This window comes from Haplochromis burtoni, unplaced genomic scaffold (genome assembly GCF_018398535.1).
Source record: "Haplochromis burtoni strain Fernald_Lab_line unplaced genomic scaffold, NCSU_Asbu1 Contig_9, whole genome shotgun sequence".
Classification (NCBI taxonomy): Eukaryota; Metazoa; Chordata; class Actinopteri; order Cichliformes; family Cichlidae; genus Haplochromis; species Haplochromis burtoni.
Window position 1 is genome coordinate 4,665,578 of NW_024582370.1, and position 19,481 is coordinate 4,685,058.

A 19,481-nucleotide genomic window follows, 5' to 3' on the forward strand; every position below is an offset into this window, starting at 1 on the left:
TATGGATGTTTTCTGATACTTAAATATGGATGCATTTAAAATGTACGATGTGCCATGCATTCCGGCGCTTCTCATACATGAATGTGTTTACCTGCTATGGGGACTGATAAACTAATATTTCCTTTCCCTACACACAGCCTTACATTTGATTGGCACCCAGAACACTCGATTCAATATTTAAACTAAACTTTAACACATAACTATAAGTAATCTTCCCTGTAACAGCGCAGCATTTATTTTACTTCAGGTTTGGTACTTCTCCCCCAAATGTAAAAAAAAAAATAGACAGATGGTGTGACAGATGCGGTTTTCCTAATAGATAATATTGAATTTTGCTCTCATACGATAAAGTTAATTAAATACAGTTTTATTTAGGCTATCCTTCTTCGTTTAATATCGGGAATCCCAGCTTCCTTGATACATTTGATACGTACGAGTCTGTTTTGATACATTTAACATTACATTAGGTGAAACAATCTCAATACACGCCTCCTTTTTGTATTTACACTGTGACTAGGTGGTTGCTTAATACACAAACGGTGTCATCGGGCGCACACCCATGAGTAATATTTAGGACTGTGTGTATTTTGGTACATCCGGACAGGTCTGGGAATTCTTTCCGACAGTCCCTGAACGCCTCGAGCTGCAAAACTGCGAGAGAAGCGGTGATTGAAGAGGATAGCAGAGCGGCGGTGGCGACGACGACGGCCATCTTAGAGCTACCGTGGTAACCGACACACTCATCTCCTGGATTTAATTTTTCATGTGAGACAAACACTCCGCCTGACTGACGAAGGGAAGAGGAAGAAGAAGACGGCTGTTTTTAACTTCGCCGCGGTTGAACTCGAAGTCGGGATGCGGTTCCGAGGGAACAAGCAATTTGCATCCGCAGTCGGACTGGTCCTCGGACTATTATGTGCGGTGGAGGCAGCTAAAGGTAACTAAGCTGGGATTTAGATCCCGTTGTGTCTCGTGAGTGTCAGAGGCAGACAGTCTTTTATTTCATTTTATTGTTTGTTTGCGGCTGTCTGAAGCCACTTAGTCGCTCCAGGACGCTGAAGGTTACAAAGAGCGGTTAGCAGACAGGGGCTGTGCGGTCCTGAGGGGGGGATGCGTGTCCAGTAACCTGCTCCGGGATTGCCAGCCCCGGAGCCGCAGCGGATGGATGTGGCGAAGTATCCCGCCGGTGGACAAGTGCATCCCGCGATGCTTTGTCCAGTGCAGCCTGAAGCAGAGGGAAATTAGCCATTATGGTCCAACTGCACTTATTCCCTGTCCTGCTTAACATTGCCTCCTTAGTGCAAGAAGTGTGCCGCTTTATGAGATAATATCGAGGCTGTGAATGACCCCCTTCTGTCATCTGCATCGATTCTATTTTTGGCATCTAGTCACTTCTTTAAACTCCTTTTTTTTTTAATATCTTTGTGTTTTGTATTATTAGGATTAAAAATCCGCTTCAGCCGCTGCATGCTTTGTAATATTGCCCGTGGCTGGCACTCCCTGTACTAATCTTGTTTATAAATACGTTTGAGTACATCTGGATTAGGGCTAGTGGTGATATGTTTCTTTACCCCCAACCCACCCATTTTTTTTGTGTGTGTGTCTGTTTTATGGCCATGCTGTTAAAACCACGCAGGTTTATTTTTCCATTAGTGGGTTTAATACTTGGGGTTTGGCAACGTTGTGTTCGCACCAGGATCGAGTGGCTTGGTTGGCTGCGCATTGCAGATCCTCTTCACCCTGTCCCTGTTTCGTTGGTAGATTTAACAATTTTATGTGGTGTGATCACGGGCTTAAAGTGGGGGGAAAACACACACACGCTCAGTAGGTCTGGGCCTACTTTTGTGCAGAAACTATGCAAGACCCGAAAGTGCATCTGCCCTCTTCTTGTGCAACGTCACCGGTGGGCATTTGCTGCAGGGCGGTCCACCTCTCCTGCTCTACAGTGGCTCCAATCTGACCACCGTCGATGCGTGATTTACACATCGTGTTTCATCGTTGAACTCCCAATCGGCGCACTCCCTAGCGTGAGCTTCCTGTTTCAGGGTGTGTAGAGGCAGGTGCGACTTAATCACCGGCCATATCGGCATGCCCAGGCAGGGCTACAGAAGCCAGGGTGTGCTTTTGTCTTTGACAGTTATTGTGATGAGAATACAGGCGGTGAAATAGACACAGATTTTAAAAAATGTCTGCACAAATAAAGGGTGGGGTGGGGGGATTATTCTAGTCGTAATTCTCTTGTTTCCAGGTTAAGCAGCTGGGAATGCACCGCTTGTACAGCAGTAACTTCATTTCTTTTTCCATCTATCAAAAGAAAGAAAAGGCCTGTAGCACCTAGGCCTGGATAGTGTGGCTGCCTTTTAATGATCTACTAAAGAGCGTGCGTGAATGCATGCGTGCAAAGTGCACCTGCTACCTTTCCTGTGCTTATCAGCGGACAATACCTGTGAACTGGGCATCTTGATGTTGGCTTATCTTTTATTAACCAAAGATTACTTGCTTGTTTGTTTGCACTCTTCCCTACAGCTTTGTTTTCATTGCTTTTTTCCCTTCTCATTACCAGACATCTCGCAGCACATGAAGAAACCAGACAGTCCTTGGGTAGTGGTTCTTGTTCCCTTCTCTCGGTGTTAGCAAATATTAGCACTATGGAAACTGATTGAGCTGAAAAGCTTGGCACAAACAGGTGATTTGGCAAACTCTGACCCACAACTCAGACCGATAACACGGCCGTAAGACGTTAAGGATGTGTTGAAACGCTATCTTTTTGGCTCCACCTATGATCATATGATCCATCAGATTGCCGGTGAGGAAATTCTGGTGTGTGTACCACTAAAGTCAGGAGCTAAACAGACACATCACTTGTTTTTCCGAGGTCTCACCCGTGTAACTTATTTAGTTTTCTGTATACTGTGAGCAGCGGCTGTGTGTCTCCCATGCTCCAGAGTCAAAACATTAGGTCTGCTGGGATGCATGAGTTTGTTCTGTGCACACAGGGTCAGACAAAAGAGAGGCCGGCTTGTTGGGAAGTTCCTTCATTCATCATTGAATTAAGCAATTGTAGTTGAACAAATCGGATGCCCTGCTTTGTGGGGTGCAGAGTTAACATATGTGTCCTTCTCACATTGCTGGGGCTTTTTCAAGTCAGAGATCCCCCCCCCCCCCCCCACCGCTGCCCAAAGAAGCCCACCACCAATCAATAGTTACAGTTAAAACGATGTAAATAAACTATTTATTTAACAGCTCAGCTCTGAGGTGTCTTATGGCAACCTCATTAGAACATTCTTCAATGGTGTAATTAGCTCAATTAAGTAGTTATTACGTCAACATTTTGCTCAAATTACTAATAATTTCATTTGTAATCTAATCACTTATCTCGTGCTTTTTCATGGTTAAACAAAAGCTTCATTGCAAAAATGCTGCACTGATTGAAACTGCTTGCCAGGCTTATAAAAAGGCCCTCATTCCAGGGATCAGAGCATCCCAGACACCAAGTGATGGATGATTGCCATTTGTGACTTTGCTGACCTTGAAGGAAATATATACTCTTACATTTTCTACATGCTGCCGACTGTCTCAATGGAGCCCATTTCAAGCCTTCAAACTAGCAGCGATCCGGCTGACATATGTTATCTTGCCGTGTTATGGCAAGCAGAAACTATGTGGATGCACACAGCTGACAATGACTGCATTGTTTGCCTCTTCCATGCAGCTCGAGAACCACTGTGGCATGCTGTTATTCAGAGTCAGTCCAGAGACTTGTTTTTCCTTAGAAAGTATGCCAGTAAGTATGGGGTTGGGACAAAATATTGATAAAGTCATATCTCGCTGTTTGCTCTCGAGATGCAATTATCGGGTGAAAATGTCGATCTTTTAATAAAACGTGCAGCAGCGGCTCTAAACAGTTTCCCCTGATAGTTTGTCTTAGTAGAGTCACCGCTTTATGACTCCTCCTCGTGGTGCTTATCAAATGATTGATGGTAAACTGAACCGAGGCTGCAGTGAAAAAGAAATTTAAGGGGGAAAAAAGACAAATCGCACATTTAATTTCACACATTCTTGAAACTGAATGCAAATTATAATAAATATGCACAGACCACACTGCAGTGAGTTAATGCATCACTCTTGCTTTTTGCTTTGTTTTTTGTCTTTATTATGCAAATATTGTGATGTATTGTAGGCAGTTGAGTCTCAGAGTTGCTCATTGAGGCGTTATCATGGTCTTAGCATACAGTGATATTAGTTAGATGGCATGGCAGCAGCTTAAGATCCAAAAGTGTGATGTAGCGCTGAAATTAAAACTGAGCTCTCACTTAATTAGCTGATACGTGTGTTGCATAAAAGATGGGTTGCTTTAACATTATTTTAAGTTGTTGAAGAAGGAAGCATCTAGAAAGAACTCACAGGAGGGGGGAACACACGTAGCTTTCCTGAAACATGATAAAAATATGAAACGCATATCCCTTTTTTTCTTTAAACTGTTTGAATAACAAAAATACAAACCTGATTGTGACTCGCTCTGTCATTTATTCTTAATTTCCCATTCACCCATTAATCCTTTCATCAGAAAAGCATGTTTGAACTAGGTGTGAACAGCTCCACAGGGCTACAGGAAGGTGGATGCTTTCAGTGCAATTACTGCCTTGTTTTCAGAAACTTTGCGCACTTAATGTTTCTTTGTTATACTGGTGCACCACTCGCTGCGAAAATGTTTTGGGTGCATGCCATGAAAAACTGATTACATATTTAGATTGTGTAAAGGTAGTTAGATTTAAATACATCATGCCCACCACACATTGGAAGTTTTCTGCTTATCGAGTTCAGGTATTTAGTTAAAGGTAGCCATGTTTGCAAGGATTAAAAGCCTCAATGATTAAAATGCTTCATGCAAACCCACCAATTAGAAGATCCTGCCTTTGTTGAAGCTAGTGGTAGAGACGGGGCGAAACAAAACTGGTCTGTATCTGACAAACCTTTTATTGGAAATCAGAGCCATTACTACTTCGACTATTTCTGGAAAGTTAGACAATTGTGTGCATGCGAAAATTCCTTTTTGTTTTGTTTTTTGTTCAAATGGTTCATGTGTATGCTCTTCATCGGCTAGCCTCATGTAGGATCCGTGTAAAGAGTGAAGCTCTAATATGAATTTTAATCAGATTGAAGAAATTTTGCACATTTAACACGGCTAGTGGGCAAGAGGTTGGGTGCACCCTGGTCAGGTCGGTTAGCAGTTTGTGGCATTCCTACAGCCAATTTAGAATCAGCATTTAAAGTAACAAACATGTCTTTGGACTGTGGTGAGGAAACCAGAGGATATATCTTGGATATAAATGGGTACAATGTGACGATCCTGGAAAAAAAGAAAGAAAGAAAACGGTACTTTGTTCTTCTTGGCACAGAATTTAAGGGTCACACATTTTATTGTGAATGGCTACAGGGTGATATAATTAAACCTAGTCGTCTGGGTCATGGCCTACACCAGATTTCATTAAAAATGTATTCACTGAGATCAACGAACATCATGTCCAAGCTGGATTTAATATTGAATGTTTCTTCTGTGGAGACTCACAAGAAGCATTACAAAAAAGTTGCCCTCTTTTGGCCTGAATAACAGTTTGCTTGCCCTGAAGGGAAGCTCCAGTCACACTCGTTACCTCTTAACATTTTTCAGTATTTATTCAGAGATTTCTCAGAGGAACAAAGGGCTTTTATTGGCTAGATGTTTGGGGGGGGGGGTCGGGATCTCGACTGATCACGTCACAGTGCGGTCACTGTTCATGGAGTTGCGCCTCAAGCCCCTGAAGAATGTGTGTATGAGTTAATCCCCCGAGAGTGCTAAGCATTTCCATTTGGTAGTTTGCCACTTAGGCCACGACAATACTGGACTCAATTTGTGTCTGTGATGACTTTCCTCTCATTGGTGCCTTCAGGAGCTGAAAGGAGTCAGTGAACTGTCAAGAATGGGTCATTCAGTTGTGAATATTAAGCTGGCCAGAATACTGGGAAGTTGTGTCGACCACCAAGAAAGGAGTCTGGAGTCAAGTCAGCCTGTGGTTGTTAACTTTTGCGTGAGATATAAAAATAACAACGTGAGAAAGTGCTTTTTCATTAATTTCCCCGCTTAAATCTGCCTTAAATCTTTTTTTTTTTTCATATCTCTTTCTGCATTTGAAACTAACACTGCAATAAACTACCCAGGTCTGCAGAGAATGTAATAAAAATATCCCCTTTCCTCATAAAAATGTCAAAAGTGAAACCGAATGCATAGAATGCCGTAAAGTAATAGCCAGTGATGATTATCCTATTGTGTTATTTCTATAAAAGTGTAATAAAAACCAGAGCTAACAGGGTTTAACTGAGTTCAGCAGCTTATCTGGCTGTTACCTCCCACCATTGCTGCCGGGCGAAGATATTAACCCGCTCAGCTATTCACATTTAGGCGTGTTCTCATTAAGATTTGGTTTCCCTGAGAAGCAGGTAATCAGAGAGCACATCACCTGCCGCAGGTCGGCTACACCCGAGCATCTGGTTAGTTTCGTCTGTTTTTCTCTTGTGTTTTCACTCTCACTGGCCCCTTTTGTGCAGCTCGCACAGAGAGGTGATTGAGTTGCGTTCAAGGCCCCGCAGCTCCCCACCCCCGCTTCAGAGGACCGCCGTGTCGTCCGGGGTGTGTTCACTCTGTTGGGCGGTTGTGACTGCACGGAGGACAAACAAATGTTGTTGCCTGGCAGGGAAACTGAGAGGCTCTCCTGTGTGAGCCGAGTGTTTAAGGAGTGAAGGGGGCCTGAAGTCTGGGCTGCGTTTAAGGGTCTTCGGGGTTCTGTGAACAGTCCACAGTCTGTGATGGAAGTAGCTTACGTCAACAAGCTCCAGAGCTTTTAAGGCAAGGCAAACAGAGAAGTGTGCCTGCTTTTTCACGCCGTGAGCAGATTATTCTTTGATTATTTCTGGTCCACAAAAATGGACTAAATAATTCAAGTCATTCCTTGGCTCACATTTGCAAGCATCACATACCTTAAGCTGTTTGGCCACAGCTTCTGTTTGACTGTGCTGCCTTAAATCCCTGAAGTTGTCATCTAATTTGCAACGAAGGCACACCTGTCTATGAGGCAAACTTTTCTTCTGGCTAGCACAAAATTATTGAATAATTTTACATAGTTAAAATGCATATGCTGAGGCAGGGGATATAGCTGGGCCATTCAGCATATTCTTTTGTTAGAATAATGTTTATTTAAGTTTCTAGACTCTCCATGAAAAACCCATAAGGTCTGACTATCGCCTCAGTGCACACACTCCCTCCTTCTTTTCTCAGTGCAGCTACTACTGCAGCTAATGGGACAAATGTGATCAACCTGGCAACAACAGGCTTTATTTAGTCTCAGACAACACTCTCTGCACGCGCTGCTTGTAGACCATTCAGCCACTTGTATTCCCTTGATTGGCCAATTTTTCTACTAAGTTTATTATATTTCTCAGTCTGGTTAATCAATCAGTGGAATGAGGCTGATTATTCACTACGTGTGTGTGTGTGTGTGGTATATCATAAATAAAATTTCCATATACTTGGATGTATGTGATAGGCATGAATGAATGCTCTAATTGTTGCTGCACAAAGGGTAAGTGTTGCTCTGGTGTGACCAGCCATAGCTCTGCATTTGCATGTAATCAAACAAGATTTCAAGACTTGCAGGCTGCCGGCCTGTCAAATATAAAATCGACGAAGCAGACCTCCACTGAATGTCACAGGCCTCACGTGTGACTGCAGCATCATCATTACACAACAGGTCCTCGGAGGTTCCCAGGCATTACGAGGCTTGATCTGATAATTACAGACTGATCATCTGCTGCTATCATGCAGCTACAATCTGGACAGCTGTGGCATTTTTCTCTGGTTCTTCTAGAGTAAGGACGAGTGAGCCGTGTTCTTATTGTGTTTGGTTTAATCTGTACTGTTAGGGAGGATTATACAATGAAGTGAAAACTTTTGGCAAGTGGTTTGAGATTAAGATTTTTATCCTTGTGTTTCCCTTAGGGGAAATATGTTGTGGGCTCAGAGTTGCTGCCACAGAGTGTTGGTGTTGGGGAGGAGGATTCACAGTCCTGGCATAGATGGAGAACGAGTGTAAAGGCTGCCTATTGAATCTCAGGATTACCAGCACCTATTGTGACTCTAATGTTCTCGCAGGAAGTATTTCATCACGGTTAATAGGCCAAACTGTATAGGTTAGGCTTCTATAAAAGAGCAAGGCAACCATAGTCGGGACTTTGTCTTTGTGTCCAAGTGAATGGACAGCATGTAACCCAGTGCAACTCCACCACAGATTTGAGGTTTTCTGTTGTTTACTTTATTTCTTTTGAGCAGATTTGATCTCTATCTAGCTGCAGCACTTGCCAGTCGTGATTTAGTATATATGAAAATTGAAACCTAATATGCTGAAAAGGAAAACGCATGACAAGGAAAACACAAATCTTCATTTCAAGTCCTCAAATGCCCCTCTGCTTCATGAGAGCTCAGTGCAGGTGGCAGAGACGCAGAGCTGATTAGTCGAAGGCATGCCACAGCACAGCTTGGCGCACACAGACAAATCGAGTACTTGATCCTGGGCCATCTGTGTCATCAGTCAGCTGTGTTTCAACTTTGCTCTCCAAAATGTTCTCGATCTCTGCAGTTCTTCCTGTCATTTGAGCATCTTTTATGCTCACAGCTTAACCCTGTCTCATGGTAGCGCACGCTGAAAACCATGTCCATCCGTTATATCAGCACTGGTGTGGCAGTATTGTCTGGGTGGCGACACTTATCGTTCAGGAGAATACTGTGGCAGCTACCTGCGCTTTAATGGCGGACATAAATAGAACTGACTGTGTGATAAAGATGTGGCGTTATGCAAAGTGGCCAACGTGGAGGGCATACTGGTGCCATTCTGCTTTGGTTCCTATGATGTAAATTTCAGCATCAAACGGTGAGGATCTGGAGGGACCAGTGAACAGATAATTTACATTACAATAAACCACTTATGCTTGCGCCCAAGCAGCAGACTTCAAAGAAGTGTAGGAATGACTACCCGGCTGTCGGGTCTCCATGTGTACTTGTCCATATCCACAACTGGGTATAATCTAGGCTTTAGTCTTGTCGTGGTATCATGGTCACCTCTGTACAAATAGTATATTGGTTTACAAATCATCTAAGAATTGAAAGATGCTGGTTTCAATCCTGGGAAGAGACACAAGTCCCTTTGGAATTGCATCAAGAAGGGCATCTGGCTTAAAAATCTGCCAAATCAAACATGTGACTCTACCTGTTGTCGTGCCCCCCCTCCCCCCCTCACCCTTGTGAATAAGGGAGCCCGATGAAAGTAGCTCCATGCCGACCTCTACATGTACACGATCAGAATTTGGCAGGAATTTGTTTTCTCCAGGTTTCTTTGATGTCTTTATATCTCGCTCGTTGCACGACCTTGTCATTGAATGAAATAGACGCATCCCATTATAGGATTAAATGACATTGGCCTTATTTGCTGTGTAACAGGATTGCATGGCGCTGTGTGGTTGCCGGCCTGGAAGTGCATCCAGTGGCCCACCATCTGTGCACATTTAGTAATAATATCTCGATATGTGTGTTTGTCTCCAGCTTCTGACACATTCATCCCTCAGAGGCTTCTTGTACATTTTCATTTTTCCCGTGTCTATCTTTCTGTGTTTTGTGAACTTATTTGTATTCATGGTTATTGGCGGGGGGATAATGCTGCCTGAAAAGACTTTATTACACCGCAAAAGGCCAAGATTGGTTTCAAATGTCTGTGTATTTATGGCCCAGCTCTGCATATAACATTTATACTGAGTACAAAGACTTGCTTGTGTTAAAAATAGGATGGTGAATAACTAGTCCGTTTTTCTCTTAATCTTTAAATATATGCATGTGTGTGCAGTAGGGCTGCCACAAACGATTATTTTGATAGTCGAATAGTCACAGATTATTTTTGCGATTAGTCGACTAATCAGATCATCATCCATTGGACGTAAAACTACAGCTTATTGCACCAGCAGCATCTGCTCTTATATAACTATCATTAGCTTACAGCTTTAAGTGTTTAAGGTCTGTGCTAACTAAAAATAAAGACAAGATGATAGTTTATAAAATTTTAATGAAATTTGCAGATTGTTTCGGTGAAGTTTAATAAACTCCTTGCTATCTAAAATATAACAGGACACCGGAGTATATTCTGGAGCATCTCACACTTCTGATAATCAGTTGTCTGCTTGACGTTTATTCAGCTGTGTAAAAACTATAACTTTAATCTCAGACAAACTGATTTACTCAGGAACAAATAAAATACTAAAAAAAAAAAGCCAAACAATAACATTTTTAAGTTATCTAAGTGACTCGTATATATTTAACCTGAGTAGCGAAAGACGGCGGTGGGTTTGAAAACGATTTGCGGGGAGTCCGGTGTTCTCACGGCGCTAGTGAGCCTAGCCCCCTGCTCGCTAACGAGCTAGTGGGTAACAGATGTCTCCGAAAACGTCGGAGCGCTTTTGAAAATATGTGGTGTCCTGATAAACTGAGCAGATATTTGAGGTTTACACAGCTACATTCTCGCCTGAAAATATGTTAAACGTTTATTTTGTGACCCAGAAAGAATAATAAGAGTAACATTAAAACTAACTAGCTGCCGCCATTGTTGGAAACTGCGCTGGGCCGCGCTATGAATTCTGGGACACAGCTGCTTCTTCTTCTTCTTCTTCGGGGTTTAACGGTAGCTGGCATCCTTGTACAAAAATGAGCGTGTTTCTTTTCAGTCTGTCGCAGTGATAATGGGGCCAGATTTTTTTTTTTTTTTTAGAGCTTTATTTTGCATCCCGTTAAAAATGGATTTAACGTGAAACTACTTTGTTCCTTGTTGCTGTGACTTCTTTTGAGCCTTTTAACTCAGAGAGCATCTTGGCAGCTCCTGCGGGCAGTTATTTTATGACCAGGACGTAAAAACTTCATGTATAGAATCACCAGCCAGTAAATGCTTGAAGTTTGTTGACTTTGCTTAAAATTACGGGAAGGTTTTTGGGTTTTTTTTCAGTTTGATAGTTTGACATTACAGGTTTATGTACGGCTAAAATCAGAGTGGCGGCACAATCGAGATTTCTGGTGTGTTCCACTGGAGCACTTCAAGAAAAATCACATCATAATTCACGTATACTTGGTTACATTTATATGACAGTGATGAGTAGATGTATCACTACACAGTTAGAACTGTGGTGGACCTCCTCTTTGCACTTGCGGCAGTGCAGCAAAACAATTGTAAATGTAATATAAAATTACTGAGGGGCTCTTTGGGAGAGAGGTGCAGCTTATCCACTACTTTTGGTACCATAGAATATATTTATGATTACGGTTCTTTAAGTGGTTTTTCTTTCTGTCTCCAATTTCGGCCTCCAGCTTTCTTTTCTGCTCTTTCACATGTGAAAAACTATTCTGATTAATTTTCAGTGATTTTGATGATCAAATAAAAATTCAGTTTAACAAATTTTAGGATTAGCTGCTTATCATTTTTAATATGGTCATTTTTGGCATTAAAAAATACAATTAAGATTAGTTGGTGGTTAATATAACTAGTGTAAATCTGATTTATTTTATTTGTTTTTTGCTAACACAAGACACAGTAAGGCCAGTTTCAGTTTAATGTTAATCACTCAGCTTTCCGCTGAATTATATGCTTTGTTTTGTATGAAGACTTGAGTCTGCAGGTTATAATTGTGCTGGTTGGGCCTATGCACTGCATTAGATGGATTCATTTCCTGATTAAGTTAAATTAAAGAAATGGCACTCGTCCAGGTTGAAAATCCTCAGTGCTGCAGCAGCAGGCCTTAAACAGGCTGCCTTGTTTCAAAGGCCTTACTTCTAATCTCATCCCAAAGTCTCCCCCTTTTTCTTTTATTTTTATTTTATTTCATTTTATTAAAAGCAGCCAGTCCATCCTTAAAACACATCTTCTCCCCTTATAATCTGCATATTATTATTATTATTATTATTATTATTATTATTATTATTATTATTATTATTATTAAGTAAGTAAATTATTCAGATTTGCTCATGTTCCTCTGTGTCAAATGTTGTCAAAGCACAACAAATGTTCTCACTACTCACTGCAGGCTTGATGAAGCGATCTTGTCAAAAAGGCTTTGTTGGCAATTTCATGCAATCCATGTGAGATTTCCCGCTTTAAATAAAATGTTTTAGATTTGATTTCCTGGGAAGTGTCTGTTTGATTTGGGCTGTGTTTTTTGACAGCAGTACGGTAGCGGTAATCTGTCAAAGGTGTGCCATCTGTTTTCTCAGACATGTTAACATTTTTTCGCAGGCGTATACATCACTATTAATTATTTTTCATTAGTTTTGTGTTATACAAAAAGCATGCTTCAAACTAAAACTTATAGCACAATAGGTTTGCACAATTAGACAAACACATTTATAAGCTAACTGGCTGGAGTTACTCACAGATATTGTAGAGTATTCACACAGGACGTCTTGAGGTGTCCTGTGGTGTCTGGCACCCTAGATTGTTGGCAGCAAAACCTTTTTGATTAGGGCAGGTGAAACGGATCAACGTAACATCTTTAGGAATCTCAGGACTCAAGGTTGCCCAAAAGAAGTAGCGTTGTCACATGGCAAGATGTTTCGTGCTATACACCTGTCTGTCTGAGAGTTTTTTCTTCATCTACCTTTTTTTATTTCCTTTTTTTTTTTTCTTGAGGGGAATGGAGGCATTCCACTTGGCATTTTTGCTGTCTCAGTGGGTTGTCTTCTTGAGAATAAAAGCCTGTACAGCTATACATAATTTAAATGGCTCATTGAAGCTATCATTTGGGGCTGGGCTCCATTCTGCACATCCTTTTTTCACTGATTTCCTTCTTTTACAGAGCAAAGACGGCATTCGGGGACGTCCTCTGTATCCTCAGTGTTGAATTTTAAAACCTCATTATATATCAGTAAAGATGTGGGTTGACCACCATTAGACTAGCTACCAGGTTTTTCCAAGGTTTTCTAGTCCTAGTAAGCATTATAGGCAGAGATCACCCTCACGAACTTCTGATGCACAAAACACATACACCTCTGTGAATATATCTCCAACTGGATCAATAGTTGCCAGTAGAAAAATGGTATCTGTCACCTAGCATTGATAAGTAAATGGGCATTGTGTTTAATATATTGGGGCAAATAACTCTTAACTAGTGCAATTCATTGCTATTCTATCTGAGAGATGTCCTGTTTGGTTCATCTCATGGACGATCGTGGCTCAAGAGTTGAGAGTTCGCCTTGTAATCGGAAGGTTGCCGGTTCGAGTCCCGGCTTGGACAGTCTCAGTCGTTGTGTCCAAGACACTTCACCCGTTGCCTACTGGTGGTGGTCAGAGGGCCCGGTGGCGCCAGTGTCCGGCAGCCTTGCCTCTGTCAGTGCGCCCCAGGGCAACTGTGGCTACAATGTAGCTGCCATCACCAGTGTGTGAATGTGTGGATGACTGGATATGTAAAGTGCTATACAAATACAGGCAAGATTGCAGGTTTATACAAAACATTTCAGAGTCTTGGAGGATACTGCATGACCTCTTGCCATTTAGTATTAGTCCTGAAGGCCATAAAGGACTCGTGAACAAATGTGATCATGTGACCTAGCTCACAGTAAGTGTGAGTCTGAAGAAGCTAGAGCTGATTATTGTAGTACTGGTCTGTTCTGGCAATCTGTCTGAAGATATCCACTTCACTTCAGGGTCACGAGATGCAAAGACTATTCGTTAGGCTCGATCAAATCAAAAATTACTGGCAGGCAAAGCAGCGCCTTCAATTAAGGCACTGGTGTAAAGTTGTGTCAAATAAATTTTTTTTTAAATTGTTAAAGACTCAATTTGAGTTAACATAGTGACGTTTAAACTCAGTTTGTTGTCATAGCTGTACAGTATTTCTGTCCTTGCTAAGACTAGACTTGAGGTTATTACATATTGTACGGTTCAGACACACTTTTAACGGGTTATCAACTGTTTCATAATGATTATTTAATGTCACAGCCTGTATAAAGTGAATAATTGTTGTAAGTCATGATTGAAAATCCTTGCTTGGTAGATTGTGCCAAATTCCTTCGCTGTAAGGCTATCTAACTAATTTCTGGGTAATACTGCTAATGCTTGGTGATGCGTGTGTCGTACAAATCCCGTGCAAGTAGCTTGTAATTAATTTCCATTGATTGTGCAATAACTGAGAATTACACTTAATTATGCAATGACACAAATGCAATTCATTTGCTTCACTGAAATTGGATTTGGCAGGCTGTCACCAAATGTCATCTGAAAACATTTACATTGTGCGTTTATGCTTGTGTGGGTTTTCTGTTTACATCTGTGGTTACTATTTAAAGCTCATAATGTAATTGTAGCCCAGACTCTCTTGGAGAACATCAGGCACCTTCCTATTAGTAAAGTAATTTCACTGCATGCCATATTGCAATTGCTATGTAACTGTAGGAAAAACATCTGAAAATGTGTGCGTTTTGTGTAAGTCTTAGTGGAACGACACACATTTATGAAGGTCTGGATATCCTTTGGGTCCGTTTGCTTACTAAAAGTGTTTCTGGAACAATTAGTTATCAGTTATTGAGTGTAAAAGTTTAACAATACACACATTCATGTATACATTTGTGAGAATGTCCGTGAACATTTTGAAGCACAGATCCGGTAATTAATCGTAAAGCTGTTTGTTGTCTTGTTAATGAATTTTGTGCATAGGATCAGCATTATCATGTGCAATTAATTGGTCGATTTTAAGATTTCTGTTCATGTAACCTTTTATCATTTTTTTTTCTTTGTTATTGATGTAAAGCAACCAGAAATGTAAAAATGCAATTTTGAGCTTTTAAACAAGGTGATTAAAGGAGAATATGGCTCAAGAAATAATTATCATGCTGAGCTATAAGCGTATTTGAGTAACTGCCAGTTATGTTTAGTACTGTGCAAAGAGTGTTTGATTATAATTACAGTTTGATGTTATGCCAAAGTTTTTATATTGTGTGAAAAATGCCAAAGTGTGTGTGGACAGATACAAAGCATTGATAATGGACCCTCCCACTGTCTTTTCTTTAAATCCAGTTTGTGTCTCTCAAAATGGTCCTTTTAATAGCAAACCAGGCTTTTAGAGGCTATTATTTAAGCAGTTCAGCACTGCAATGTTTCCCTGCAGTGTTGTGATTAAAAGTGGAAAAAGCTCATGAAGCAGGTAATTGATGTTCAACTTGTTTGTGGAAAGTCTGTATCTGCTCTATTGCTTTTTGTCTCATCTTAGAAAATTGAATGTTACAGAAAAGGCTTATTTACATCCAACAGCAGCCTGAGGTCACTTCACGTGTGCTTTAACAGCTGTAGCATTCTTATCAATAAACCCCCCAAAAGTGCCTGTATTAACACTGGGAGTTTTTCTCATCTTATTGATTATTAAAAGAGATCACTCTCAATCCTACCTGTTATATAACTGGAAATGTTTCCTATTTGTGAGCCTCCTAATTATGCTGTGATCAATGATTTCCTGCCATTGATTGTTTAGGCTATTGCAGTGCTTCATTGTTAGCAGGGATTAGATTGTTTCTATTCAAATTTACCATCTGAATAAGAACTGTGGTTGGTTGGGGTAGAGGCAGCGTGTCTGAACGGATTTCAGCAAGCTCTGTTTGTTTGTGTCATCACAGTATAAAAAGTAGAGCTGTTATATAATATTTTCTTAATGTGATATTATGCCTGAACTAAAGCTACAATTCCAAAATGCAGTGAATCAGCGTCAGAGCGATTTGGACGTATTTATGTGTTGTTGTGCCTCGTCTGGTTACCTTTTCGACCGTATCTGTCCCCCACGGCGTGCTGTCAGCCAGCGTCAGCGTCACCTTTGCAGATCAGTAGCACAGGAATACCGCCCTCCCTCGCATTCTGAAGTGCTCGCATATTGGCTGTAAGAGAGCTGTATCTCCCCGCATCAGCGCCATGTTCTGCACCATCCCAAATATGTCACTCACTGCAGCTTTTTACTGCAGCCGCCAGCTACAGCCGAGTCCCGTCTGCAGCTGGGCTTCGTCTCAGGCCGATGAGCACGCAGTGATGTAAACGGCTCGAGTGCCGCTCCAAAAACTGGCCTGAAAGTCTTTATCACCCCCGAATCTACTGTCAGGACAAATTAACTCATGCGAACTGTGGATCATGCTTTGTAACTTGTACATCTTAAAACTGAAGCTATAGAAGGATGTTCAATACAGGGTTTTTATTAGTGATGAATATTGATATTATTGATATTCCTATGCATTTGTCATCAGTTTTAACCCTTTAAATCCTGAACCAAAAATTCTTTTATTTTTAATTGAAGCTTGTGAGATTAATTTTTCCTCGCTGATGCTGTCTGAAAAATGTGCCAGTATTGATGCACATGCTTGGCGGCACATCAGTGTTGGACCTGCTCCTTCCTTCTATAAACAATGCATGTTCTCATTCCTTCAGGGCTCATTGTTGCCAGTTGCTGTTGTATGTGATCTTTTCTTGTTTTGTGTTGCTTCTAATGTTGTTTCTAAAAATACCATTAAAAGCATCCAAAACCTCATTAAAAATGTATTTAAGCTTCACTGGTGAGGGAAAAGAAAAGTCAGACGCCATACAATAGACAAACTACTCACACACACACACACACACTACACACACACACACACACACACACACACACACACACACACACACACACACACACACAACCACAGTGTCAGTTTGTTATTCAGCATTGGTGAGAGGAAAAACAAGTTGCCAGCTCGATTGTGGACAGATATTTAGTGTTTTTACTTTTTACATACTCTTACATTTTCTCTCTCGCTCTCCCTCTGACAGTTAATAAGCACAAACCATGGATTGAGACAACGTACCATGGGATCGTAACAGAAAATGACGACAAAGTTCTTCTGGACCCTCCTCTGATTGCACTGGACAAAGATGCTCCTCTACGCTACGCAGGTGAGAGAGAGCGTTTAATGCTGCTGCCTCTGTTCCTTAACAAGAATTCTTCTTTTCGCACCAAATTACAGAAAACATCCACTAATTAGTTTGTACCTTTTGAGCTTTCAGACATTATCAAGTATTATGGATGCAGGAAAAACTGCAGGAATAGTTTATAGACTTGAAGAAGAAAAAGAGTCCAACTTGCTCAAATTTTATTCTTCTTGATAAATGAAATAGAATAAAGCTTGTTTAACACTTGATTCTTTAAAAAATTACATCTATGTCATGGTTAATGTGTGGAGGTCTCTTTCCCTGCAGGGTGTCTCATTATACATTGCTCGTAATTCTTTCTGTGATACAGGTTGTAATCTTAGATTAGCTATGCACACGGATACAAATCAAAGCAGTGAGTCTGCAGTGAAGAAAGAAGACAGTAACTGTCAGGTCTTAATTGTCAGCTCACTCTTGAATAAGTTCTGCTAACACATTTCTGCACATTAGTTTTTTATGACTTGCCTGCCATACTGATGTACAGTTGGTTACCATATCCTCCAGGCTGAACCTTTTGATATTCAGATCAAAAACTTTTTTCAAGTTTTTTTTCCCCCCCTCCCTCTCTCCCACTGTAGAGGCACAATTAGTGTGCTTTATGTACCAAGGCAGCATTAGCTCTGGGGTTTTTAATCACATCAGGCTTGACTTTGGCCATGATTCAAAGCACCACAGCACTGGAAATGGTTTCCCACAATCTCACATCACATGAGTTGTGTGATCTCTTGTCTGCGGCTCTCTTCACACTCGGTGCTCTCACCAGGCTTTATATGACTATTTTAATCACAGATTACTCCCCCTGATTTAGAATGTGAGGCTTTAGCATCCACGTGCACGCCACAGGACATGCCAAATGTAATCTTCTTGACAAAGTTATGTGAAATTTCTCCTGAGCTGATTGGCTTGGCAGCTTTTTAAGGTGGACAACTGCACCAAGAGAGCCATGATTAGAGTAATATGCCCAACTCTCTGCATGATGTTTGTCTCCCTTCACATAAAAATTGTTTTGAATGCAGAGCTTTGGGGAGGGGAGTCCTGTTTGTCTCAGCTCTTTTGATGAGCAGGCCTTTTGCGATTGGACTGTGTGTCCTTGTGAACTTGCTCTTTTGAGACAGAGCAAGCAGTCCGGCTTCACGTGGCAGCAGGGGTGACCTACTCTGTCATGCAGCCTCCTTTTTAGTCGGTTCTTCTGTGCCAGCAAGCAGGGTTCACTTTAAGCCAGCCTGCAGATCATTCAGAAGCCCAATCCCAGGTTCTTAAGTCAGTCTGAGGAACAGAAGCTTCACCACGAACGAGGAGTTGCTATATAAGTTGTCTGTAAGGCTGATTCGCTGTGGGACGGGCAGGGTAATTGGAACTGAAATGGCTGAGACTAAAGCCTTTGAACACAAGCTCAGTGCTCATGGATGACTGTGCTGTAACACAAGTGTGAAACACAAAGCAAGAATGGCCCACCCACCAGATCTGGCTATTTCATTCCCTGAGAAGTAATAGACAAGGCGAAAGGAGGAAAAATCTTGTTTCTGCGACACAGCTCCTGGAAAATGGGTTAAGATATTAACCTTTTGTGAGTGTGTGAATGTATTGAGAACATTACTCACTGTATTTAATTAGTACTAGGCAGGCCGAGGATAAATGTTTAACTATCCTTGTGATTGCTGACCTGATCCGAACTGAGAGGCCTGTGAGATAAATGAAAAGCTAAGGAAATCCTAAACTCCTGATGTGAGCTGGTCGTTAGAAGCGTGTTAAACTCAGCAGCCACAGTGCCGACTGCATGTCAGACTTTAGCAGCACCTCCATCCATCCACTATACCAGCTTGCACTGGCTAATGTGAAATCCATTTCTAATTGTTCAGTAGGTACAAACAAAGGCCCAGCTCACCTGTTAAAGAGATTGAAAACGTCAGCTAAGCAACAAAAGAAGTTGTCGTTTTGTTTTTCCTAAGCTACTTTATCTTCATGTCTTAAAGTTTAATATATAAAATATATTAAAAAATGAATGAAAATGGTAAATGTGACGTTTTGAGAAATGTGATTTCAATGTGACGGGACTGACTTTCCACACTTGTCTAAAACGGACTGTCTAAACTATCCTCTAATTATATATTCTTTTTCTTTTTTAACTTGTTTAGTACTTGTTTACTCTGGTGTAGCCCTTATTCCCCACTCGCAGTATGTTTTTTGTTCCTCTGAGGGAGGTATTGTAAGCCTTTAGCTAGCGTGTATTATCTTCCTGTCCTCTGTGTGTGTTATCTCTCAGCTTCTAACTCTTCTCTGAACTGATCTGGGTTTATCTTGTCTCCCTTCCTTGTAGAGAGTTTTGAGGTGACCCTCACTGAAGAAGGTGATCTTGGGCTCTTTCTTCTGCCTTGTGCTTACTTGTTACTATTAACCCACTAACGCTAAAACCAGCATCCACACTTT

The 19,481-nt window shown here is 41.2% G+C and overlaps 1 protein-coding gene across 4 annotated transcripts in view; it reads left to right on the top strand.

Annotated features, from left to right (window-relative positions):
* The first annotated feature begins 605 nt into the window (after positions 1–605).
* Positions 606–19,481, top strand: part of clstn1 (calsyntenin 1) — a 36,759-nt gene continuing 17,883 nt past the window's right edge. Inside the window, exons 1-3 of one of the 4 annotated variants that reach the window (XM_005914951.3) lie at positions 606–937; positions 16,896–17,018; positions 19,372–19,401. In XM_005914951.3, coding sequence (XP_005915013.1) covers positions 856–937; positions 16,896–17,018; positions 19,372–19,401 — 235 coding nt within the window. In that variant the 5' untranslated portion in view covers positions 606–855. The remainder of the gene's footprint in view (positions 938–16,895; positions 17,019–19,371; positions 19,402–19,481) is intronic. The other 3 variants (XM_005914949.3, XM_005914952.3, XM_005914950.3) reach the window with 3 other exon arrangements.